Genomic DNA, 27,378 nt, shown 5'->3' on the forward strand with positions numbered 1-27,378 from the left:
TATGGGGTTGCAAAAAGTCAGACAGGGCTGGGACTAAGCACATGCTTTACTCATCTCTTGGGAAAGTCCCAAGCATACCTTTCAAATCTTTTAATCAGATAACACCTTGCCTAACTTGTTGGTTCTTTCCATAGATCAAAGAAGCCAAAATGAAGAACAAGTAATTAACAGATGGCCAGATCTCTTCCCTCCCTTCCCCTGAAAGAATCTCCCAAATTGTACAACCAAACCCTGTGAACAAGATAACACCTATAGGAAAATCACAACAAGTCAACAGGCCTGCAGGCCGTTGAGATGGCAACAACTCTGACTCTTAGTCTTAATAATAATTAATTGAGATTACTGCCCTCCTTCCCTTTAAAAGTTCTATGACTAAGCAGACTCTTCAGAGGTGGTTTTGGGGGGACGTTGAATCCACTGTCACTTCAGATTGCTGGCATTCTGATGAAAGGCACTTTTCCTTTACTACCAACATTTGTGACTATGTAACTGATTTTGTAAGTAGTGAGCAGTGGGATCCCCAATGGATAATAGTACTGGCATAAGGATAAATATATAGATAAATGGAACAAAAAAATTTGGGGGGCAGTCACATTGTGTGCCATGTGGAACTTCCCTGATAAGGGGGATCAGGGATCAAACCTGTGCCCCCTGCAGTGGAAGCACAATCTTAACCACTGAACCACCAGGAAAGTCCTAAATGGACCAGAATTTTGAGTCCAGAAATAAACCAACACATCTAGGGTCAGTTGATTTTTGACCAGGGAAGAGTTCTGTCATTATCAAATGGTACTGGGACCAAAAAGAAGAAGAAGGAAAAGAAGAGGCCTCACATAAAGGCCATCCATAGAAAAGTCTCTTTGCCCTAAGGAATCAAAGTAACTCCTTACTGGTGGCTTCAACAGACAAGATCCCTGGAGAACAGGTTTGAAAGCTGAACTAACCACAGGATCCCAGAATTGCTCACCTGAAGAAGACTCACAGGTGCCTCTACTTGCGTGGGGATGGCAGGGATCTGCAGATGAAGCCCATTATCAACTTGAATCCCAACACTAAAAACTGTCAAGTAAAAACAAACAGGCAAACAGAGATTATATTTGAAAGGATTATTCCAACAGGGATGAGGGTGGGATGGGGTGGGTAGGGTGGGGGGAGACTATAGAAATAAAGCCAGAAGATAAATACAAAGGGAAGAATACTCAATTGTCCAAAAACAAAAAAAGTCCTGGATTTAGATAGAGACTTTATTGGAAAGGGTTATTCCAAGAAGAGGAAAAGAAACTACCGCAAATGGGGTGTGGTAGCTGAGGCGACAACCATCACTATCAGGAAATGCTATGCCCACTCACGGGCACAGAGGCCTGCAACTACCTCCAGGGTTAGACAGAAAAGGGCCCTTCTTTTACAGGGAGGAGAACAAAGACTACACAGAACTGGGCATAGGGCCAGAGGGATGGATGGGTGGAGGTGGAAGTTGATCACTCAGCAGAACAGGGTGGTTTATGTGAAGGTCAGCCTACTTTTCAGAGTGATGGTGAAGGGGGGATTGTAGGCTGGATCAGGCTGAGAGTGGGTCCAAGTTTTAGGAGCCTGGAAGAAGGAGAGAAGCTTAAGTTTGGTCAAAACAAGGTAGCTGGTATTTTGTCCAGATTGTCAGCGGGCACAATCAATAAAGATAATCAATCAAGAGGCAAAGAGAAAGGGAATTTGGAGGGTCTATGTCTGACCTTGTCATGGGTAAACAAGGGGACATCTGTGAGTCTGAATAAACCGCGTGCTGTCAGCCCTTCCAGGGACACGGAAGGGTCGCGGGGTGGTGGAGGGGGGGGAGGTGGAAGGGGCGGGAGGATGTTGTCAACCGTCGCTTTCCGGAATCTCGGGGCTCAGGTAAAGTTCAACACGGTCAGAATGCAGGGAAATCTCTCCACAGATTCAATCAGAGGCTGACGACGTACACAGGTAAGTTGGTGCTGAGTTCTGAGGTGAGCCCACACCTAGCTCCCCGCGTTTTCCGCGCCGAGTGAAGACATAAGGAGCAGCAGCGTCCGCGGGAGGAAGGAGGCGGCCGCCATCGGCGCGGGCCACTGGGCTAGCCGAAGCGGCCACCGCCGCCAGCCCCGCCCCCAAGCGCGCGCTCCGGTCTGCGCAGAGCCAGCCTAGGCGCGCACTCGGCGCCGAGAGGCGGTGACCGAAGGAGGCGCGCGCGGTTCCAGCGTCCCGGCCGCCGAGCTCGATTGGGCCTGGGGGCGGCGGTGCCCCTCGTCTGAGGGGCTCCAGCCCGGCGGCGGCGGCGCCCGCGGCCCCTGAGCGGATTGAGACCGAGGCCGCGAGGCGACGGCGCGGCGCGGCCCCCTCCAGCGGCCGCGCCCGGAGGTGAGTTTCCCGGGGCCGCGCCGCACTCGGCTGGGTGAGGGGCCGGGCTGGCCGCCGGGCGGGGCCCGGTGGATGGGTTGGATGGCTCTGGCGGAGCCGCGTCGTCCCGTCTTTGTCTCGGTGTCGGAGCTCCGGTCCGCGACCCCGAAAGGGCGCAGTGGGGCGGCGGGCAGGGCGGACTCGGGGCCCGCGCAGGTGAGGCGCGGCTCCAGGGCCGCCGACTCCGGGCACGCGCCCCGGTGGTTTTCTTGCTCTGCCGGCGCTCGGAAACTTCGAGTTCTCTGTTCTCAAAATGCAGACGCGCAGCGCAGAAATACGGAGCATCTCTGTGTGGGGTGGAGCTTTCTTAGGTAACTTCATTAGTTGGCTCTTGAAACTCACTTTTATTTTGTAGGCTTTTCCTACTTAATTTCTTATTTTCCTCTGTGTCCATTTTTATTTGCAGTTTGTTGCTTGTTAGCAATAACGAACGTTAGTGTGGCTTCCAGCGTTGGTTTCTTCGTACTCAATTTGAGATCATTGAAAATAAAGATAGGAAACTGGCAGCCTCTACTAATGTGGGATTGTAAAATAGGACCGATTGTATAAGCGACGTGAAAATCAAGCTTCCTTATTTCATAGTCGTGGCTCAGGTGTGTTTTGGGACTGTTTATAAGGTAAAGTCAGAGACAGACACTGGTGGAATAAAAAAAAAATGAGTTAAGAATTGTGTGCAGGATGGAGGGAGTGATTTAAGCACACAACGAAAGTGACGCAAGGCAGAAACTACTACGTATTGAGCACTGACTTTTAGCCCTGCGTGTCGTAAATACTTTACACGAAGGCTTTAATTACTGAATATTTAGTGCTAATTACTAAATTTATCATTCAAATGTTTTTAGTATCTATTGTGTGCTGAGTGCTGACGCTATGACAGTGACCATTATAGGTTTGTGCACTGTCATTGGAGGAAACGAATAATCACACAAGTAAATGCCTATCTACCTAACTGTTGTTTTTCCGTCGCTAAGTCATATCCGACTCTGCGACCCAATGGACTGCAGCAAGCCAGGCTCCTCCGTCCTCTGCTTGTCTCCCAGAGTGTGCTCAAACTCATGTCCTTGGTTAGATGACTAACCATCTCATCCTCTACCTAGAAAGAAGTTGAAAAGAAGGAATGTAAGGTGTTGTGTGGGCATATAACCGGGGACTGAAGAAATCAGTTCAGATTTTCCTAGGAATAGGTCATCTTTGAGCTCAGTTATTATGGATAAGTAGGAAATTAGGTGGTGACTCCCAGTACTGGAGCTCTTCGGAGCCCCCCTCCCACCCCCGCCCCCAGAAAGGATACAAAAACGTTTTCAAAAGGAAGGAAGAAAGATCCAGGCAAAGGAAATCAATTCCACAAAGACGAGAATGTTTGGGGAACTGAAGATCAGAACAGGTGAACTGAGGGTGAGGTTAGTTCCGGTCAGAAAAATGATGTGGTGCCTTTTAAACAATATTAAGGTTTGGGGACCAGTTTTTCTTTTCTTTTTTTAAAAACTTTTATACTGAAACTTTCAAACTACTCAAATATAGTGAGAGAACATTGCAGTTAACTCCTTGTCATGTTACCCAAGGTATTTGGATCTTATTTGAAGAGTAGTGGGAGGTCTTGATGGGTTATAATCAGGAAAGTCTCATAATCAAATTTGTATCTTAATCAAAAAGGTCACCCTGACAAAAGACAAAACAACAAAAAAGAGAATTCCCTGGCAGCCCAGTGGTTAGGACTCCATACTTTGACTGCCGAGGGCCTGGTTTGATGCTGGTCTGGGAACTAAGATCCCATAAGTTGCGCGTCATTAAAAAAAAGAAATGTCACCTTGACTCCTGTGTAGAAACTGAACTGGATGGGAACAAGAATGGATGTGGGGAAACCACCTAGAGAGGATGGTACTAGGGTTGTGGTTGTGAAGGTAGGGCAAATTCAAAGAGTACATAATTGATCTTTCCTTGTGTTAGTAATTCTATATTCATGCCTTTTGGAGGAATCATGGAAGGTTTTCTAAAGGAGATTGTATTTGAGATGGGTTTTGCAAGGTAAATAACAGTATGGAGCCCATTCTGGAATGAAAATGTCTTGGTGTCCAAAGGGTAGCTAATTCAGGGACCTGGAGGGGTTTTTTTGCAGAAGTTTCACCTTTCTCCTAGGATTTTCTCATTGAAATTACTTTTGTCACTATCGTTGTGATCCTTGTGAGCATATAACTCCCTCCTTAACAATTTTTTCTATTAATAGAAGATAGCAAAAATGTATGTTCTTCATTACTGGGATTACAGCTAAGCTAAGCTAAAACTTTCCAAAATTTTTCATTTTTTGTTATGCACATAATAGTTAATAAACTAGAATTCACAAAATATACAAATAATTGTCTTTTTAGTATTTGAATCTGATGTTGCCATAGTTTGCTCTTGGCGGCCTAATCCTATTCTATAGAAGATGTAACTGAAAGGTGATCCATTGGTTTCTTTTCCCTTGTGCTGAATGACTTTATCCTTAAAGGAGAAACTAGTTTCTTCATAGCATGCCTAGTGGTACAATATCTTGATTCAAACCCATAATCTTAAAAAAAAAAAAAAAAATAGCCTGTAGTATGTTTTTAAAATAAGTAAAATTTGTAATATGCATATTTTTCTTTTCAAATTCTAGTGTATACATTAAAAGATGACCTTTCTTGGTAGTCTAAATTTATTTTGACTGGATTTTCCTTTTAGTGGATACATTCCAGATAGCTCAGTTTCCTCTGGCTCCTGGCTGATTTTATTACTACAGTTGTTGGGAGTGAGTGGGATAATATTTGAGAAGGTGTTTAGTAAACTGTGACATACAATACAAATATAAGATGATAGTGGTACTAATTAGAAGTAAGCTGAAGCAGAATGAAGGAACTTGTGTTCATCTGTCCATTCTGATGCCCTGCTTCATACTGGTAACTTCGATATTTGTCAGATGGCTTTTTTATTTTCTACATACAGTATGTACATGACTTAGGTTCTTTCATGTTACATGACTGATGATTGTAGATGCTCAACCAATGGATATAAAATTTTTACATGGTTCATTTCCATGTTACTAATTTATGGTAGAAATACCTAAAATGATAGTAAGTTTATGTCCATTATAGAATGAGTTGTTTTTTTTTTTTTTCAAAACCATTTATTTATTTGGCTGCATTGGGTCTTCATTGCAATATGTGGGATCTTCACTGTGGCACAGGGGCTTAGTTGCCCCACAGCATGTGGGATCTTAGTTCCCTAACTAGGGATCAAACCCATGTCCCTTGTATTGGAAGGTGGATTCTTAACCAGTGGATCACCAGGAAAGTTCCTAGAATGAGTTTTTACTTTATAATTCTGTGCTGTGTTTGCAATTAGTAATTCAGTATATTTTTTTCCTTGTTAGTCTGTAAACTTCCTATTAATGGATACTGAGTTTGTCCTTCTACCATTAGTTCTAAACTAGTACCTTGCACACAGCAGTGGGAGGTTCAGTAAATATACAAATGTTTTTTAAAGTTACATTAGTGAAATGAAAAGTGAAATTTCATAGCCATGTTGAAATTAAAACTTTGAGACTAAGTCTGAAGGTGTTTCTTACTATAAGTCCTTGTAACAGAGGCTATGATTGGGGACTGGGAAAAGAGAAAGGAGCATAACATTACTGTAGTCTCGATATTTCTTTTGTTCTGTGAACAACCTTCTTAGGAGGATAATTATCTCCAAGTTACAAGTTAGGCAACTGGTACTTAGAGAAGTTGAACAACTCTTAAGCTCAAAAATGATGTAGCCAGTATTCCAGCACAGGATAGTTTGAATGCAAGGTCTGTTCTTCATTCTCTTTTGTTCTCATGGAACAAGTGAAAACAATTTATCAATAGCTTAAACTATGAAATGATAAAACATTAATAATTTGCTAGAGAATAATAACTTATTAATGGGAAACATAGTGAGATGCTTTAAGGATGGCTTCTCCTTGCTCTGCACTTGGCTAAGCACCTTGGAGGGCTTCCCTGGTAGAGCAGCTGGTAAAGAAAGTGAAAGTGAAAGTTGCTCAGTGGTGTCTGACTCTTTGCAACCCCATGGACCACATAGTCCATGGAATTCTTCAGGCCAAAACACTGGAATGGGTAGCCTTTCCCTTCTCCAGCAGATCTTCCCAACCCACGGATCAAACCCAGGTCTCCTGCATTGCAGGTGGATTCTTTACCAGCTGAACCACAAGGGAAGCCCAAGAATACTGGAGTGAGTAGCCTATCTCTTCTCCAGTGGATCTTCCCAACCCAGGAATCAAACCAGGGTCTCCTGCATTGCAGGCGGATTCAGCTGCATTGCAGCTGGCAAAGAAGCTGACTGCTTTATATCAGGATCTCTCAATGTTAGCACTTGACATTTTGGGCAATACTTTCTTGTGGGGACTGTCTTATGCACTGTAGGATTTTCAGCAGCATCCCTGACCTCCTCTACTAGATGTCAGGAGCACTCTTCATCCCAGTTGTTTTGACAACCCAGAAATACCTCCAGCCATTGCCAGATGTCTTCTTAGTGGCACAGTTGCCTCCTGGTTGAGACTCACTGCTTTATCTTTATACCATAGTTTCATAAAAACAATACTAATATATAAATGTTTTCTCTTTGAATGCAACTAATTTTTTAAAAAGTGAATACTGGGTTTTATGGGCTCTGTGGCTCAGTGGTGAAGAATCCACCTGCAATGCAGGAGATGTGGAGACACGACTTAGCAACTGAACAACAACAAATATTCCTTTGTGTGTATATACTATGTGTTGTTCAGACATTTATCTGTTGGTGGACATCTGGGTTGCTTCCATCTCCTGCCTTTTGTGAATAATGCCTCAGCCACCAAGTTCTTTTCTACAGCCACTGCGCCATTTTACATTTCCACCAGCAGGGTTCCAGGGCTCTAATCTCTCCACATCCCTGTCAATGCTTCCTATTTTTGTTTTATTAAATAATAACTATTCTAATATGTATAAAGTGGTATCTGATTATAACTAGTGATGTTGAGCATCTTTTTCATGTGCTTATTGGCTGTTCATCTATCTTTTAGAGAAATGTCTGTTCAGATCCTTTGCCCAGTTTTGAATTGGTTTGTTTTCCCTGCTGTTTTTAAGTTGTATTTTTCTATCATTCACTTGATAGCTGCAAACCTTTGACTGCTTTCTAGAGTTCTGACTAAGTTGTTTCTAACAGTTTCTGCTTATCTTTCAGTGTTTCTGTGGAGATAGGAGCTTGCAACTGCCTGTTCCCTCGTTTTGCTGACATCAGCCTTGAGTTCATTTTGGGGGTGGGGAGGGTGGTTTACTGGAGTATAATTATTTACAATGTTGTGTTACTGATAGTTTCTGCTGTGCAGCATAGTAAGTCAGTTATATGTAATGCTTCTTTAGAGTCTGTTCCCATATAGGTCATTGCAGTGTTGAATGGAGTTCCATGTGCTATTCAGTAGGTTCTTATTGGTTACCTGTATTATATGTAGTAGCTTATATATGTCAGCCAAGTTCAATTTTTAAATTTTAAATCTTGGATATATCTAGAATTTATTTTTGTGATGGTGACTCCATATGATTGTTGAGTTTATTTAAAAGTCCCATCTTTTCCTGATTTTTTTTTCTTTTAGATCTGTAATAATAGTATGGATTCCTCATGGGTTTTTGTTTTATTCAATGAGTATAATCCATTAGTATCATCATTTACTTTGATGTTCCATTTCCCAGATTTGTCCAGTGGGAGCCTCTTCATGTAGTTTCAGTGTCCTTTTATGTCTTCTTCATTCACTGAGCACCGTCTTACATTCTGGAGCAGTATGTTTCAGGTTTATTTGTTCTTTCTCTGCCTGTGTAATCAACACTTTCTCTAAGGAGCCAAGATTCCCTCTTTTAGGAAAATTGTATTTAGAAACCACGGTGTGAGTTTTTTGGTATACTTATCTAGTGTAACCTTGCTTCCAGGACTTCTCAGAGGGCAGATGGCTTGGATTGTTTTAAACATTGACTTGTTTGATTATTTTTAAAATCAATTTGTTGTTTTTTAAAATTTTTTTATTATTTATTTGACTGTACTGAGTCTTAGTTGCAGCATGCAGGTTCTTTAGTTGCAGCATACAGGATCCTTAGCTGCAGTATGTCAACTCTTAGTTGTAGCATGCAGAATCTAATTCCTTAACCAGGGTCAAACCTGGGCCCCCTGCACTGGGAGCGTGGAGTCAGCCACTGGACCACTGGAACGCCCATGATTTCTTTGCTTATTTCTTACATTATTTTTGTTGTAAAGGCAAGAATATTGCAGAAAGTTTGGAAAAGAAAGAAAATAATCCACAATTTTTTTTAATCCACAATTTTATTACTTGCCAATGATTACTATTTTCATTCTTGTTTCTCTCCATTTTTTCATATTCAGTTTTTCCTGAAATTTTTATTTCTTATATTTTTCACTTATATGGTATCTTTTCTTCATAATTATTTTTGAGGGATACATAATATCCCATCAGGGCTTCCTGGTAGCTCAGCTGATAAAGAATCCTCCTGAAATGCAGGAGACCCCGGTTTGATTCCTGGGTCAGGAAGCTCCCCTGGAGAAGGGATAGGCTACCCACTCCAGTATTCTTGGACTTCCCTGGTGGCTCAGACAGTAAAGAATTCACCTGCAATGCGGGAGACCTGGGTTTAATCCCTGGGTTGGGAAGATCCCCTGGAGAAGGACATGGCAACCCACTCGGGTATTCTTGTCTGGAGAATCCCATGGTCAGAGGAGCCTGGTGGGCTACAGTCCACAGGGTCGCAAAGAGTCAGACATGACTGAGTGACTGAGCACAGTACAGTATCCCATCAAGCAGCCGTATCATGACCACTTACTGTATTTTCAATTTTTCCTGATGAAAAACAGCTGTGATAGACATATTTTATGTATATAGCTTACATTGTTGGTCTTTTAAGTTTCCAGAAATCTGGAAGATCAGGGTCAAAAGATATAACATGGTCAGTTTGCTTTCTCCTGAAATTGTGAGAATGAGTTTATATTGATTTAATATTTTGTTACTATTGGAAGTTGAATGAAATGTTTACATTCACTTTTGTTTGTTATTAAATCAAAGGGTACATTATTTTTCATCATAATATTTACAAAAATCTTTCTTTTATCAGAAGATTATCCAAATCCTGAATTTATTTTTACTATTGCTTTACTCTAGGTGACAGTGACAGCTTTGAGTCTGGTCATTTGTTCTTAACATCTCTTTAGTGCTATTTTAGGACTGTATAATAGCTTAAAGAATATTAATACATATGGGGGAAATGAATTTATTTAAAATACTGTATTAAAAACTTTAGCTTTTCCTTTTACAGTAAAACAAAAGAGAATGAAAGAAGTAGATAATCTTGAAAGTATAAAGGAAGAATGGTAAGTTGATTAATGCATTTTCTTTGTACTATCTTTATTTTTATCACAGTTTACTGATTTAGTATATTTTCATTATGATTATTTGTTAATTATGAGTAATGTATTTTAAAGTTGGTGTTTTTTGCTGTACTCATATTAAATGGATTTTTAGTGAAGTTTCTAAATATTTTTGTGATTAGTTTTTTGAAAAGTGTTAAATTTCTTTCTGCTCACGTATTATTTCTGTTATATAACTGAGAAATTAAAGTAACTGTTCGCTTTGTTAGCCCCTTGTGTTATACTGTCTTGGAGTCATAGTGGAAATATAATGACTTTGGAGTCAAATAAACCTAAGTTTGAATCTCATCTCTGTCTTGTACTACTTCTCTGGCCTTTGAGCAACTTCGATTCTTTGAGCTTCAGTGTCTCCTCTAAAAAGGGAGGGGGCATACATAGATATCTGAAAAGTTTTTGTGAGAATTAGCCAATTCAAAACACTGAGTCTAGTATTAACACGTAGCAGGCACCCAATAAATTGTAGATGTGAAGTTTGTGGTTCTTATAGCATTCTTTATTCTCCCTTATCTGAGATGAAATATTTATTTTTGTATTATGTTATTTTTGTCTTAAATACTCAAAGATGTAAGCACCTTTCATTCATAGTCCATTTAAAAAGACAAAAAAGTGTTTATATTAACAGATGTTTTGTGAACACTTTCTATACCAAATATTGTTATTTTTCACTGGAAGATTTATTATTTCATGTAAATATCTGATACTAACTACAATTGTGAGGTGGTGTCAGGAGCCTCTCAGACCGCCTCCATATGTGATGATTGCTTAAAGGAGTCACAGGATTCAGCATACAGTCATACTAATGACTAAGATTTTGCAAAGAAAGGACACTTTCCATGGGGTGATGTCCAGGGGAAACCAGACATAAGCTCCAAGAGTCCTCACCCACTGGATCCAGCAGGACACACGCTTCATTCCTCCAGTAATAAGTTATGACAGCACATATGAGATGTCTTCTAGGAAAGTTTATTGGAAATGAGCCTAGGGTTTATAGTGGGGGCACATATTAAAATTCCAAACTCTCATGAGGAACATAAACGGGACTTTCAAAGACTAGCAAAAACATCAGGCCTGCTCTGTTAACCCTTTTGTCACAGAAATAAGTTGAATGACTTAATTTTAAAAATTAACTTAGGACCTCTTCCAACAGCTTTATGGAGACATTATTTACATACCATAATACTTTAAATTCATCCATTTAAAGTATACAATTCAGTGGTTTTTAGTACATTCGTGGGGTTGTTAAACCAGTCAGTTTTATAACATTTCTATCACCCCAAAGAGAACCCCATACCTATTAGCAATCATGCCCCATTCTCCTATGCCCTACCCCTGACAACCACTAATATGCTCTCTGAATCTATGGATTTGCTTATTCTGAGCATTTCATATATCTGGAATCAGAGAATGTGTGGTCTTTTGTGACTAACTTTCATTTAGCATAATGTTTTCAAGCTTTATAATGTAGCTTGTATCAGTACTTTAAATTTTAGTTCAGTTCAGTTGCTCAGTCGTGTCCAACTCTTTGCAACCCCATAGACTGCAGCAAGCCAGGCCTCCCTGTCTATCACCAACTCCCAGAGCTTGCTCAAACTCATGTCCATTGAGTCAGTGATGACATAAACTTTAAATAATTAGTGAGATGTCTATACAAAAAGCTATATATTAAGTTTTTGTACTTTTTGTTACTAGAGAAATCCCTAAGACTCCATGACTCTTTACTTAGCCAATACAGCTTTGATAATCTAGTTTCAGAGTTAGAAAAAAGGGTATTGATATTTGCATCATAAATGGATAATGACAAGTGAGGGAAAGGATGATAGAGTAGAAAACAAAGATGAAATAAAGTTGTCTGTATATATTTTATTTTTAACTAGAGTTTACATTTGGGTCTATTCTTTGTTTTATACAGTTCTGTGGAATTTGACAAATGGTGCTAATGTGTGTAATGTTGCATTTTTAATCCCACATACCAGTAGTTAATTGTTGGTATACAGGAAAGCACTGACTTTTGTATATTAAACTTGTGTCCTGCAACTTTGCTACAACTGCTTATTGTTCCAAGATTTTTTGTTGTTGTTGATTCTTTTGGATTTTCTGTATAAATCCTTTCTGTGTAAGTCTTGTTATCTGCGAACAATTTTGCTTCCTTTCTGATCTGTGTGTGTTTTTTTGTTTCCTTTCTTTGTCTTACTGGTTTAGCTAGGGTTTCCAACTTGACATTAAAGAGGAGTGGTGAAAAGGGGCATCCTTGTTTTGGTCCTGCTCTTAGGAGAAAAGCATCTTGTTTCTTATCACAAAGTATGACATTAGGTTGAGAGAGTTCCTCTGTATTCCTAATTTGCTGAGTTTTTAATCATAAATAGGTGTTAGATATTTTCAGATGCCTTTTCTACATCTGTTGATATGATCATATGAATTTTCTTTCATGTGTCAATGTGGTGGGTTACATTAATTGATTTTCTAATGTTGAAACAGTCTTACATACCTGGAATAAATCCTACTTGGTTGTGGTGTACAATTTTACATATTATTGGATTCAAAATGCTAGTATTTTATTGAGGATTTTGCATTTATACATATGAGAGTTTTTCCTGTAGTTTTCCTTTCTTGAAATGTCCTTACCTGGTCCTAGTATTTAGGTAATGCTGTCCTCATAGAATGAGTTAGAAGTATTCCCTTCTGCCTTTATTTTCTGTGAGAGATTGTAGAGAACTGGTACTAGCTCTTCTTCAAGTGTTTGATGGAGCTCAACACTGAAGTCCTCCGTGCCCTGTGCTTTCTGTTTCGGAAGATTATCAATTACTGATATTTTTTTTCTTTTTGCCACACTGAAATTCCCTGATTCAATTTCTTTAATACCTTTAAGCCTACTCATATTCTCTATTTTTCCTCATGTGAGTTTTGGTAGATTGTGCTTTTCAAGGAATTGATCCATTTGCTCTAATTTAATCTAATTTGTGGGTGTGCATCTCCAACACATTGTACTCTGAACCTCTTAAAAGCCTAGATTAGGGAATTCCACGGCGTTGCAGTGGTTAGGAGACTCTGCTCTCAGTGCCAAAGGCCCAGGTTCAGTCTGAATTCAGTTTCAGATCTGTGAACTAAGATCCTATAAGCCATGTGTTGTGGCCAAAAAAAGAGAAAACACACACACACACACACACAACAATAAAAAAGCCTAGACTATTTCTTACTCATCTGTGTGTCTTGCCCACCCAGCATAGTAGGTAGTCAATAAATGTTTGGATGACTAGGGTTAAATGACGTAAAACTTCAGCTACACTGGAAGCTCAGCTTTATTTGCTTTGTACTTAGTAATTAACTATACACTGCTTTCTGAACAGAAGAAGCAAATACCAAAAAGCATAAAGTGGTTGTAAAGATATTATTGTCTAATATTTGAGAGCTTACTGTGTGCCAACATGTGTACTAGTATGCACAGTACTATATACCAGGTATAAATAAGCCTCTAAGTGTATCACATTTAATCTTGACAACAACCCTGTTAGATAGGTAGTGGTACTAAGTCATCATATAGATTGTCTTAAGAGTATTTATAAAGAGAATTACCTAGAAGAGTAAAAAGAATATATCTAAATTAAAACATTGCCCTTAAGAGACAGTCTAGCACAGTGATTAAGAGTAGGGACATTAGAGGCCTGAGTTCAGTTTCCAGCTTTGCCTCTCAATAGCTTTGTGATTGTGGGCAAATTGCTTAAGCTTTTTCTGTGTCTATTAAGTGAAGATAAATCAATATGTGCCTTTTAGGTCAACATGAAGATTGAATGAGATAACATGTGTAAAGTACTTAGAATAGTTCCTATCATTTATTAATAAATGCTTAATAAATATTAGCTATTAACAGAAGCTTTATAATGCATCTTGGCTAAGAGCGTAGACTTGGAAGATAGATTACTTGGAAGATAGATTAACAGGGTTCGAATTCTGTTTCTGCCACTTACTGGCTGTAATGTAACATGTAACTTAATCTCTTAACATGTTAACCTCTTCATGACTCATTTCCTTGTCTGTAAAATGCAGATAAGAGTAGCTGCCTTGTAGATCCTGCACGGTGTAAGAGCTGTAAAAGTGTTATTATTTATGAAACCTGAGAAGTTATATCTCAGTACATTTATGAATTTTCTATGTGCTTTAGAAGTTTTTGTCTAACAAAATCTTAGGTGATATTTCTTATATGACAAAATATAGACACAAATGCATACACAGACGAATGGTAGATGGGGTGGGCAAAAAGAATGGAGGAAGGTGGTCAAAAGGTACAAACTTCCAGTTATAAAATATTAATAAGTCATGGGATGTCATGTGCATTATGGCAACTGTAGTTAATAATAATGTATTGCATATTTACTAAGAGTAAATCTTAAAAGTTATCATCACAAGGAAAAAAATTCTGTTGCTGTGCATAGTGATGGATGTTAACTATGAATTAAGACTTACTGTGATGATCATTCTGCAGAATATACAAACATTGAATCATTATGCTATATTTCTGAATCTAAAATAATGTTATATGACAGTTATATCTCAATTTACAAAGAAAGAAAAAACCCAGTAGAGTATTAAACCACTACAAATGAAAGTCTTGAGTGGGAAATTTTATTCTGAAGTGCACAAAGGGGCAAAGCTATGATTATGACTGTTCTTCACACAGTATCACCTTTAGTTTCAAGAGTGCTCTCTGTTACCAAAAAGTACACAGTGACCCCTTTTAAAGCCATTTTGAGACCTTTACAAAGAACATATTTTTTTCACTCTGGACCAGTGGTTTTCCACATGGCAAGGTTTACCCATCCCACCCCTAGAGGTCACCTGGCATTATCTGAAGGTGTTTTTTATTATAAAACTGGAATGTAGGGGGATGTCCATGCTACTTCTTGCAGACGCTACTGAACCTCCTACAATGTACGGGCCAGCCAGCTCAACAAAGAATTATCTCTCCCCAAGTGTCAATGGACTGAAGTTGAAAAAGCTCTACTCTGGACCAAAAGGGTTAATGCCTTCTTCCCATGGGCACATATCTACTATCTTAATTTAAAGTAGGATCTCGACTGCAGACATGGAGGTAGCTTCTCAGTGCTAGATCCCTTAACTAGAGCAATTTATGTAAACTTTTAAAGAATTAGTGGTCCGTAATGCTTCTTTTTCTTTTTGTGTCTGTTTGTGTGTAGGGTTTGTGAAACAGGATCTGACCACCAACCTCTTAGTGATAGTCAACAAACAAATTGTGAATATTTTGTTGACAGCCTTTTTGAGGAAGCTCAGAAGGTTGGTGCCAAATGTTTGTCTCCCACTGAACAAAAGAAACAGGTCAGTGTCCATAAATCTTTTCTCTCCTGATGTTTCTCAAAATACGGACCTTTAGAGGTCAAAACTGTTTTCGTACTAAGATACTATTTACTTTTTTCACTGTATTGAGTTTGCACTGATATTGCAAAAGCAATGGTCAACACAACTGGATCCTCAGGAGGAACTGAGGCAGTGGCACCACACAGCACCACACCGTACAGTAATTACTATACTCTTTTCTTTGCACTTGAAGGGAGTGAAAAGTGAAAAGAAAGTGAAGTCACTCAATCGTGTCCGACTCTTTGTGACCCCGTGGACTGTAGCCTACAAGGCTCCTCTGACCATGGGATTCTCCAGGCAAGAATACTGGAGTGGGTTGCCATTTCCTTCACCGGGGGATCTTCCCGACCCAGGGATTGAACCCAGGTCTCCCGCAGATGCTTTAACCTCTGAGCCACCAGGGAAGCCCCTACTCTTTTCTCTGCACTTGAAGGGAGTGAAAAACACTGGTTTCAATTAAGAATGTCCTTGATAGAGCAGTGAAACTTATAGATTCCATTAAATCCCAACACTTCAATACCTATCTTACTAACATCTGTATAATAAAATATGAAGTATATACATAAAATGAGGCTTCCCTGGTGGCTCAGATGGGAAAAAATCTGCCTGCAGTGCAAGAGACCCAGGTTCATTCCCTGGCTTCTCATTGCAGTGGCTTCTCTTGTTGCAAAGCACTGGCTCTAGGGCGTGCAGGCTTCAGTAGTTGAGGCTCCCCAGTTCTAGAGCACAGGCTCAGTAGTTGTGGTGCACAGCCTCAGTTGTTCCACAGCATGTGGGATCTTCCCGAATCAGGGATCCAATCCATCTCTCTTGCATTGGCAGTCAGATTCTTTATCACTGAGCCACCCAGGAAGTCCAAACTGATCGAACACTTTTGAAGGAATAGCTATTAATTACTCTTAGTTGTTTTTCCCCCATTTTTATTTTTAATGTTCAAAGTCTAATGTTCAAATCATTTCAGATTTCTCTAACTGTTGAGAAGTCTGTTCTGGCCAGACAGCATTAGTGTCCTCTGAGACAGAGCACAGGACATTCTTCCAAATGAGTTCTCCTAAAGAAAATGATTAATGACTTACTTTAAAATATTATTCATTATGAACTATATTATACATGCACATTATAATTTTTGGTATTTTATATTTGAAACTAGCTCTTAAGAATGGTATATTTAAAAATTTGTAACTGTGTAATGGATGTTAACTATATTCATTCTGTAATCATTTTGCGACACATACATACATCAAATCATTATGTTGTACTTGTAAGACTAATACAATGTTATATGTCAATTATATCTCAATTTTAAAGAAAAGATTGATACATAAAATATACACTGATAGAAGAAATTTTCAAAGGACTTTTAATCTACTAGTACATTTTATTGATTAACATTATACATTTTGTTTCTTACTGCTTTGCAGGTAGATATAAGTATAAAATTATGGAAAAATGGATTCACTGTCAATGATGATTTCAGAAGTTATTCTGATGGTGCAAGTCAACAGTTTCTGAACTCCATCAAAAAAGGGTAAGCAATCTTTGTTGGCAGAAGGATATTTTAGATATGTTTCATTTGGAAGATTCCTTTTTAATGTTGTTCACACATCCTTACACATTCAAAAATACTTTTTTAAATTCAGACTTTTCATAAGATGGGTTTTCTTAAGAGAACCACAGCTGTAATCTTGAAGGGTCAGGAATGTGAATTCTGATCAACCAAAATCTGACATAAATTATTTCACTTTGCCAAGTGTTACTTAATACCACATCACATCCTACTTGTTATTTAATAATTATGTTTAAAGATCTTTTTTTTTTAAGATCTTTCTAGTTGTTAAATTATGATTTCCATTGCCCTGTAGTGTTTTATATTACATATTTATAAAAACTTGAAAATCACCCATAATTTTATTACCCAGAAGTATTACTGCTATTAACATTTCTGTTGAATTTCATTTTGGCACTTTCTGTCCACAGATTTATACGTAATTGTGCATATATTTTAAAAAGTATTTTTACTTTATCTTGAAATACTTGAATATATCTGTATATTATTTTGTTACAATGATGACCCATAATTTATATATATACACCTAGTTGTTGGTGATTTGATCATTTCTTAAGTCTCCCACTATAAAAAATATGTGACTATCCTTGTGTTTAGATTTTTTAAAAAAATAACAGCTTTATTTTTTAATAACAGCTTTATTAAGATATAATTAGCCTACCATAAAATTTACCCCTTTAAAGTATACAATTCATAATTTTTTAGTGTATTCACAGAGTTATGCAACCATCAGCACTGCTAATTCCAAAGTATTTCCTTTTTCATCACCCTAAAAAGAAACCCTATGCTGGTAATCACTCTCCACTCTTCCTTTCCCCCTCCTCACAACCCTACACAACCACAGTCTACTTTCTACTTCTATGGATTTGTCTATTTTGGACATTCCATATATATGGAATCATTTTTGTGTTTGACTTCTTTAACTCAACATAGTATTTTCAAATTTCATTCATGTAGCTTTTAACAGTTCTTCATTCCTTTTTATTGCCAAATAGTGTTGCATTGTATGGATATGCTACATTTAGTTTATTCATTTATCAGTGGATAGACATTTGGGTCATTTCCACATCTTGCTTATTAGAAATAATACTGCTCTGAATATTTGTGTACAAGTTTTCATGTGAACATATGTTTTCAATCCTCTCAGGTCTAGGAGTGGAATTGTTATCTGTTTATGAAGAACTGCCACACTGTGTTCCAAAGTGATTGTACCATTTTATATTCCCACCAACAGTGTATCAAAGTTCCAGTTTTTCCATATACTTGCCAGTGCTTGTTAGTTCCAGTTTTCCATATCCTTGCCAACACTGATTTTTTAAATTATAACTATCCTAGAAGGCAATGGCAACCCACTCCAGTACTCTTGCCTGGAAAATCCCAGGAGGAGCCTGTAGGCTGCAGTCCATGGGATCGCGAAGAGTTGGACACAACTGAGTGACTTCACTTTCACTTTTCACTTTCATGCATTGGAGAAGGAAATGGCAACCCACTCCAGTGTTCTTGCCTGGAGAATCCCAGGGATGGGGGAGCCTGGTGGGCTACCGTCTATGGGGTCGCACAGAGTCAGACGGAAGCGACTTAGCAGCAGCAGCAGTCATTAAGAAGTAGTGTCTTGTTGTGGTTTTCATTTGCATTTCCCTAGTGACCAGTCATGTTGAGCATCTTTTCATGTACTTGTAGGCCACATGAATATCTTCTTTGAAGAAATATCTATTCAGATCCTTTGTTGATGTTTTCTTCCCTTGCCACCTGAGCTCTTAGCAGTGAAAGTGCAGAGCCTTAACCACTGGATCACCAAGGAATTCCCCATTGCCTACTTTTAAAAATTAGGTTATTTACCTTGCTGTTGATCTGTAAGAGTTTGTGATATATTTTTGAGGCTATTTTCTCCCATTCTTTTGTGGTGTTGTTTCATTTTTTTGATGGTACTCTGAAGCACAAAAGTTTTTAATCTGAAGAGTCTGATTTGATTTTTTTTCTTTTGTCACTTTTGTCTCTAGTGTCATAGCTAAGAAAATATCACTTATGTTAGGGCATTGAAGATTTTACTCCTATGTTTCAAAGTTTGACTAGTATCTCAATTACTGTTTCATGATAAATTTATAAATTAATGTGTAAAAGGCATGAACATTCTTTCAGCTACTGATGCTCATATTCATGCTTCTGCTTTATTAAAAAGATACACAAAATTAAATTCTGTCCCATAGCACTGTCCTTAACATATGATTTTATGTGTGACATCAGTTTAATGGTGCAAAGCACTTATTTTGGTCAGTTTTTATTTGAGAAGGGTTCATAATATTCCATATGTAACCAATTTTCAATATATAATACACATATATAGGTCTGTATATATGTATATGTACAATGTATATACAGATTATAAATTATTTTATATTCTATAATTAATTTTGAACCTTTTTCAAACTTATACAAAAGTCACAAGTGAAGTACTAAGAACTTTTCTAAAAGCATTTGAGAGTGAGTTGCCAAAGTAATGCTTCTTCGTCCAGAATAGTTTGTATTTTTTATTAAAAAAAAAGGAACTGTATTTTCCTATGTAACCACAATACAACCATCTAATGATGTATGATTATCATTTAATCCTCAAAACATTTTCAATAGTCACTATTTATCTTAATACTATCCTTTTGAAAGAAAGAGAAATATATTTTCCTATGTAACCACAATACAGCCATCTATTGATGTATGATTATCATTTAATTGTCAGACATTTTCAAGAGTCTCTATTTATCTTAATACTATCCTTTATTGCAAAAGCATCCAATTCAGAATTACTTATTGCTTTTAAATGTCATGTCTCTTTCAGTTCTTCAAGAGGGAACAATTCCTGAGTTTTTGTCTTTTTTTAATGACCTTGACACTTGAAGATTATGGGCCCAAATTCTATAGAATGTCTCTCAATTTATATTTGTCTCATTTTTAATTCATGATAGCCACCTTTCCAGGTGGCTTGGTGGTAAAGAATCCACCTGCCAATGCAAGTGACACAGTTTTGATCCCTGGGTGGGGAAGATCCCCTGGAGAAGGAAACGGCAACCCACTCCAGTATTCTTGCCTGAAAAATCCCATGGACAGAGGAGCCTGGTGGGCTATAGTCCATGGGGTGGCAAAGAGTCAGACATGACTTAGCAACTAAATAACAACAATCCTTGATAAGACTAAAGTACACTTTATTGGTAGGAATATCACAAAAGTAATGCTATCCTAACTTCAGTGGTAATTTGTTCTTTGCTTTTTTTTAAATAGTTTTTTGTTTTTCTTTAGGTTTTTTTCATTTTATCTGATTTTTAAACTATATATAAATGGAATGTGTTTAATTTTTGTGTCTACTCAGTTTATTTCTTTGGGATATTCATCCATGTTGTTGCATATAACTATAGTTGGCATGAATCCCAGAAGCAATATAAGAAAGATAAATTTGATTATGTAAAATCAGTTGCCAAACTGGGAATACTTGGTGCACTTATATCCTGTAAATGGAATATATACACATTTCTTACAAATCAGTTAGACAAAGATGAAAAGAGTATTTTATATGTTTGTACTTGATCTACTTTAAAACAGAATAGCAGTGTGCAAAATACAGAATAGTGTGTATAGAATGATACTATCTTGGGAAAAATTACAAATCTGTGGTATTTTACTGTATATAGAGAAAAAATTTAGACTCACCCCAGTTTTTTATCAAGAAAGGAATAAGGACAGTCACTTTGGCAGGAGGGGACTGTCACTTTTAAGTCAATTTGTATTTATATTTTTAGTCTTGCTTTTCTGGAACAAGCATGTAGCTATATTTTCATTTTAAAAAATGAAATAAAATCTTGATTTTTCTTGCACATTATCAGTCCTATTTAGATACCTGTAAAAGTGACCAGATTGTTTAATTTTAGCAGTATATAGTCATAAAATGTTTCATGACTTCAGTGTTACTCTGGACAAACTGAATAGCTCAAGCTGTTCATGAATTTGTAGTTTTAAAAATTATTCTACCGTAAAAAGGAACTCATTTGAATCAGTCCTAATGAGGTGAATGAACCTTAGAACCTATTATACAGAGTAAGTTAGAAAGAGAAAGATAAATATCATATTCTAATGCATATATACAGAATCTAAAAAAATAGTACTGAAGAATTTATTTACAAGGCAGCAGTGGAGAAACACATAGAAAATAGACTTATGGACATGAGGAGAGGGGAGAGAGGGTTAGATGTATGGAAAGAGTAACATGGAAACTTACATTACCGTATGTAAAATAGAGAGCCAACAGGATTTGCTGTATGACTCAGGAAACTCAAACAAGGTTTCTGTATCAACTTAGAGGGTTGGGATGGGGAGGAAGATGGGAGGGAGGTTCAAAAGGGAGGGGACGTATGGATACATATGGCTGATTCATTTTGAGGTTTGACAGAAAACAACAAAATTCTATAAAGCAATTATCCTTCAATAAAAAGTTAATTTTAAAAAATTATTATATATTCTTGGCTTTGATATTCATATTATCTCATTGTATTATTTTTAACTATATTATTCTAACTAGATGTAGTTTTTATTATAAAGAATATTATATGCCTCTTATTTGTATATTTTTTAATTCTTTTTGCATGTAGCATATGTTTTTCAGAGGAACAAAAGGGATATTAATAGCTTCTTAGCTTCCTTTCTTTACTTTCCAAGGGAATTACCTTTAGAATTACAGAGAGTTTTTGATAAAGAGGAGGTGGATGTTAAAGTTGAAGATAAGAAAAATGAAGTATGTATGTCAACAAAGCCTGTGTTCCAGCCCTTCTCAGGACAAGGTCACAGACTGGGAAGGTGAGTAGGCTCATGATCTGTGCTTTTCATAAGCAGAGACTTGACTAATATTCAGCTTTTAATTATTTTACTATGTAGACCACATATATAGAATTTATCATTCTCCTACTGAAAATGAGATTTTTTTTCATGTTAACTTTTATGAGAACTTCTAAATCATATTCACCTTAGTGTAAATTAACACAAGCTGGCACTGCACTTAAAAATCATGAAGGCTTTTTTTGGTTTTATCAGATCAAAAGGGCCTGGTTTAATAAGGACATTGGACAAAATTGTGTGGGTAAATCATTTTTTCTCCCTTGCACCCACCACTTGAGCTTTGCCATTAATGTCACAGGGTACATAGGCTAGCTTTGGGAGATAGGATTCTGTAACCAGTGCCTTCAACATTGCATTCTCCAATCAGTATCTGAATTTTGAAGTAATACAAGTGAAATAATGCCTGATAAAGCTAGTATCAGAGCCTTTAATTATTTTCAGACTTTGCAGTCTTCATCTTATCTAGTTATGCCTGTGACAGAATGTGCAAAGACATTAAATATAGGATTGCTTCTTATTTTTATGAATTCTTATATATGAATTACCAAGATTTGTAAGGTATATACATGCATATTCATCCACAAGTATAAAAATATTCAAGTGTGACTTTCAGAGTGATGAAGAAATACTTTATTTCCTTTATAACCCAAGGACTATTCTCTACAGAGAACTTACTTCTAGAAATTTTAACCTGGGATGTAGGTAAAGTCCATGGATCTGTCAGCACTATAAAATTGTTCTGGAAGGCATTATTCAAATACATATGTACTTAAATAGTATTCAAGTATACTTATGTAACACTCTACAGTCTTACATATTACTTGGATATGCATAATTTCATTAAATTCCTATAATCATCATCTATGATAGATACAACTTATACTAATATATTTATGTGTTAGTGGGGGAACAGCTGTGACTGGCTAAAATCTTCCAAAGATCTATACTTCCTGTAAAGGTTTTAGAGTAATTGTTTAATGATAAAGTTCTGCTTACTGAAAAACACCCATCTGACTTGTTGTCTGGATTTTCCTAGTGCTACACCAAAAATTGTTTCTAAAGCAAAGAATATTGAAGTTGAGAATAAAAATAAGTTGTCTACTGTCCCACTAAACAATCTGGAACCCATCACTAATATACAGATCTGGTTAGCCAATGGGAAAAGGATTGTCCAGAAATTTAACATTTCTCATAGGTGAGTCTTCTATTTCATTATTTGTCTGATTTTCCCCCCTAAGTTTTAATAATATTTCTTCTTTTCAAGTCAGTCAATAGTTATTTTGAAGAACTAACCAAGGATCTTAATAAATAGTTCTCTAAACATAATGTATCATGACAATGGAAATTCTTGGATGTTAATGAAATTTTTTTTTTTTACTTATTTCATTAGTTTTCTGGCTTAACTAGATATATAATTTTAAAAGAATTATTTTCAAATACAAAAAGAATTATTTTCAATTTTTTGTAGTTTTTAAGTAGACCTTTTAGCATTATGTGTGTATTTTCCTGTTAATCGTATAAAAAGAATGTAAATACAGGAAAGTCCTGAAAGAAACTGAAATCAATTTAAATTTCATCACTTAGAGATAATCACTGTTACTACTTTGATAAATTTTTCTAGTCATTCATCTCTTCTTAATTTTTTTCATTTTATTTAAAGTAGGAACATATTCTATATAGGTTTTCTTCTTTAAAAGCATTTAAAATTTGGGAAGGGGATATTATACATGTAAAATATTCTATACATATGTGCTTGGTTAAAATATTAATAGTAAAATAACTTATATACTACCTAGCTCAAAACATATGCCAATATATCTTATTTGCCTTTCCATGATCATATCTGTTTCCTTTTGTGCAAGAGAGAAGTCTGTTGTAAATCTGTGTTAATCATTTTTGATGAGCTGTATATGTCCTCTCCTTCTTTAAGTATACACACATATATATATGTGTATAACTGAGCTGCCTTTAAGATTGCAGTGATTATATTACATTATAGTGTTCATGATACTAACTGAAAATATATCTGCACCAGGTTAAGTGTTTTCTTAACTAGATTTGAAGTACATCTTATCCTAGTATGCAAGAGATAAAACCCATGTCTATATAGGGTTACTGATTGGACCATTTCTGATCCATTCAGAGCTAGTTATGTTGATTTTTCTGTTATAGAAATTTTTAGGTGTATGCAAAAGCAAAGAAAAGATATAATGATCCATCACTAAGTTCCCACTAAATTATGTTTAAGAAAATCCCAGACTTCACATAGTTTGTTACCTTAAATTAGCTAATTCAGGTTTTCATAAAATTACATTGATAGTTTGTGCTATTTTACAGGATAAGCCACATCAAAGACTTCATCGAAAAATACCAGGGATCTCAGAGGAGTCCTCCCTTTTCCCTGGCAACTGCTCTTCCTTTCCTCAAATTGCTAGATGAAACACTCACACTGGAAGAAGCTGATTTACAGAATGCTGTAATCATTCAGAGACTCAAAAAAACCGCTGAACCTTTTAAAGAACTTTCATAGCATTGATTTTTGATACACTAAATGGAAAGTTTCCCCAAAAATGATGGTCATAAGTGGACATGCAAATCAAAACAAGGGAAAGTCAGATTTGCTGGGTTTTGCACTGTTTAATTCCCTGCTGATGAGATTTTAAAATAAGTACAAGTTAGGAAAGTACACTATTACTGGAAACTATATTCAGTGAACTCTTTCCAGAAGGCTACTCAGAAAGAAAAATATACTTATTTTCAAATACCATTTATTCAACATAAGATATATTCAATAACTATAGCATCTAAAATCTTAATATGCTATAAAGTAGGAAATATGTGCATAGCATCTTTCATTCAAATATCATTCCCAAACAGCAATGATGTGTTTAAATATTAACTGTCTCAGATTTTTTAAATGGCAATACATTAAAAAATTGTACATGGCAGGTTAAAAGCATCAATGTAATTTTCTTATATGTGAGATACAATCATAAGGCTGAAAGGGTCTGCTTTTACCACAGCTTTACGTAAACCTCAGAAGTGTTCCCAATTTGCATACTCCAACAGTCAAATATTAACAATATCTGGAATGTACTTTCATTTAAGAATAAAATTGTGTAGCTTAGTATAATGTCAGTATCAATGTGCCGACTCATATTTCAACATTTTCAAAATATGTAGATTTAAGAGTTCTTTTTTCTCTAAGAACCTGTTTATTCCCTACTTTGTTTTCTTTCAAAAACTAGGGGTTTGTTTTTAGCTGACATTTGTAGTGAGCCGTTTGACACCACTCACATAGAATCTAATGCTGGTGTTGTCACATTACTAATTAACATTTTTAAAATGCGTCATGTGAAGTGTGGTTTTCTATTTCATACATCAGTTGGCCTGTTTACGTATTAAAGGATTGTTTATTACGTTCAGATGTCCCTATGGAAAACCTGCTTCACATCTTAGATTTTTAACTAAAACTGGTTTGACTTCAGTATTTCACTGTCAGATTAAATCCTCTTGCCTGAAAATAAGGAGCTTTTTGCAGATGATCTGTTGAATCATATTTAAAGTGAAATATACATTGAGTGTGCCAAGGAATGAAGCAACCATGCATATCAGCAGTAATGTTCATAGGGTACTGGATGCCTGATGGAAAGAGCAGTTCTCAAACTTTTTGGTCTCAAGACCTTTTGTTTATGTGGGTTGCACATATTAATGTTATATTTAAAATAAAAGGTTATAAAATATTTATTCACTAAAAACATGTGTTAACGTAAAGAACATTTTCATGAAAAATGTCAATTTTCCAAAATGTCAAAAGACGGAGTGGGAAACGTGGCATTGTATTTTATTTTCTGCAGACATCTTTACTGTCTGATTTAAAGAAGACAGATGGGATTTCATTTGCTTCCACATTCAGTCTGTTGCGATATCACACATCATGTCCCCTCTAGGAAATGCTCCTGTACACTCATGAAAAAGTGAAAAAAAAACAAGAATAACATCATAATATAATTATGAAATTAGTTTTGACCTTGCAGACCCCTTGAAAGAACTAATCTTGTAACGCAGTGATTTGCAGTGATCTTCAAGCCTTAATGCATAAGGATCACCTGGAAAGCTTTTCAGAATGCCTATTACCTGCCACCTACCACACGCACATTTTAACAGTTCATTGTATTTGGGATGGGTCCCAGATCTCCACATTTTTAATCTCCAGTAATTCTTAGGTATGTAGTAGGAGAACCTGTCTTCAGGAAATCCTGCACTAAGCTTCCACCCTAGGAAAGTAAAACCTGCATGCTTCACCATGGCAGTGTAAGACTCGACTGAAATGGGGCTGTTAGACCTTTAAGTTTTATCCTAGTCCCCCACAGTTTGTTCTTAAACTGTCCTTCCCTCCCCCCACCCCTTAATGCTGAACTGATCATGAGATAAACTTGTGCTTTATCTTTTATAAGTACAGCTGAGACAAGGCTGCAGTATTTAAGTGAGGTTTTTATTAAAGGCTCAGGGATAACAAAAGGGAAATAGACACATAACTAGATGACCTGGTTTATAAGATATATCTTCTGTTTGAAATCCATTTTGAGAATGCTTGCTTTTCTAGCTCTCAGCTTTCCACATGGTAGAGTTCTGTCGTTTTATCAGGGAGAGGGGGAGAACAAAGGAGAGCCTTTTCCTTTCGTCATTCACCCTCAGAAATAAACAGACACAAAACAGAAAATATTTATTGTCGGTAAAGTTTACGGCCATGATAGAGCCCTCTTGCTAGTGAAACAAAAACAATGGCATTCTTAAAAAAGTGAGGGGATGCTAAGATCATACATAAGATGATTGTTGATATATTTTCAAGAATCTGTAAGAAAATGTTTCATATAGGCCTATCATGAAGCATTTTATAATTTTCCTTTGCATAAATATGTCAATTTGTGATTCTCCACATATTTATATGAAGGGGCTTCTTGTTGGAAATATTGTTCTCATGTGTATAGAAAAGCCTCCCTTGTGGGTTTTCCAGTTTGCCATAATTATTATCCAGAAGACATATTGGAAGTTTTCTTGGGTGTACATGTAGAGTACACCACAGTGAGAAGTTCTTTAGAGAAAGACCTGTCATCAGCAATAACCCTCATTTTTGTAACTGTGAAAACTTTAATACGGGTGATATTCTCAAAGGTTTTCTAAGGTGAGAACCACCTCATAAAGCTTTTTATGTGAAAGTTTAAAATTCTAAAGTTGTTAATTAAATGTCTAATATAGTCCAAACATGTTGAGTTTAGAAAACAAACTGAATTTTGCAAAGGAAGGCAAACTTGAAAATAAGCCAAAAAAAAGTCAGCCTCTTCGGTGTGGAATACAATCTGACCTAAGTAGTTGTTTGAAAACTGGCCTCAATCAGTTTAAAAGCATTGTTAGGCCTATTATATAGAAGTACATATTGAATTTTACAAATTTTAATTTATTGGTTACATTACTATGCATTATCCAGGTTATAAAGGTGGTCTTATTTATTTTATATACTTCTGTCATTTAGAGTAGTTTTCATTTTACTTGTGTTGAAATTATGCATGCATCTATTTCAGTGCCTTAAAATATTTTGAAAGCAATCTTGATAATGGTTAAAGAACTGTTGTCTTAAAGATGAAACACTGTTCATTAAAAGGATCTGTGAAATAATTTATATTTGTTTGTTATAAATT

General features: G+C 36.6%; 2 protein-coding genes across 3 annotated transcripts in view; one reads left to right on the top strand and one right to left on the bottom strand.

Moving 5' to 3' along the window:
- The window catches only part of ATAD2B (ATPase family AAA domain containing 2B), a 132,535-nt gene extending 130,495 nt beyond the window's left edge, over positions 1 to 2,040 (bottom strand). Inside the window, exons 1-2 of the mRNA XM_043917274.1 lie at positions 1,728 to 2,040; positions 968 to 1,059 (exon numbers count right to left, since the gene is read on the bottom strand). The gene's annotated coding sequence lies outside the window, so the exon portion shown is untranslated. The remainder of the gene's footprint in view (positions 1 to 967; positions 1,060 to 1,727) is intronic.
- Positions 2,041 to 2,182: 142 nt separating this feature from the next.
- On the top strand, positions 2,183 to 27,355 carry UBXN2A (UBX domain protein 2A). 2 transcript variants are annotated; one of them, XM_043917276.1, is made up of 7 exons: positions 2,183 to 2,373; positions 9,759 to 9,813; positions 15,060 to 15,198; positions 16,659 to 16,765; positions 21,503 to 21,640; positions 22,716 to 22,874; positions 24,017 to 27,355. In XM_043917276.1, exons 2-7 carry the CDS (start codon positions 9,773 to 9,775, stop codon positions 24,207 to 24,209), a joined length of 777 nt encoding a protein of 258 aa, XP_043773211.1. In that variant the 5' UTR covers positions 2,183 to 2,373; positions 9,759 to 9,772; the 3' UTR covers positions 24,210 to 27,355. The 2 variants fall into 2 exon arrangements, with proteins under 2 accessions (XP_043773211.1, XP_043773210.1); XM_043917275.1 differs by lacking the exon at positions 2,183 to 2,373 and adding an exon at positions 2,472 to 2,723.
- Positions 27,356 to 27,378: the final 23 nt, after the last annotated feature.

This window comes from Cervus elaphus, chromosome 11, assembly GCF_910594005.1.
Source record: "Cervus elaphus chromosome 11, mCerEla1.1, whole genome shotgun sequence".
Lineage (NCBI taxonomy): Eukaryota > Metazoa > Chordata > Mammalia > Artiodactyla > Cervidae > Cervus > Cervus elaphus.

What these genes read in the sequence shown, in the direction of transcription:
- UBXN2A (XM_043917275.1), top strand. Translation starts at nt 2,666, where the DNA reads ATGCAGACGCGCAGCGCAGAAATACGGAGCATCTCTGTGTGGGGTGGA. An exon ending in CCACTGAACAAAAGAAACAG is followed by an intron (nt 15,199 to 16,658) that starts GTCAGTGTCCAT and finishes ACTGCTTTGCAG; the next exon opens with GTAGATATAAGTATAAAATT. An exon ending in AAATTTAACATTTCTCATAG is followed by an intron (nt 22,875 to 24,016) that starts GTGAGTCTTCTA and finishes GCTATTTTACAG; the next exon opens with GATAAGCCACATCAAAGACT.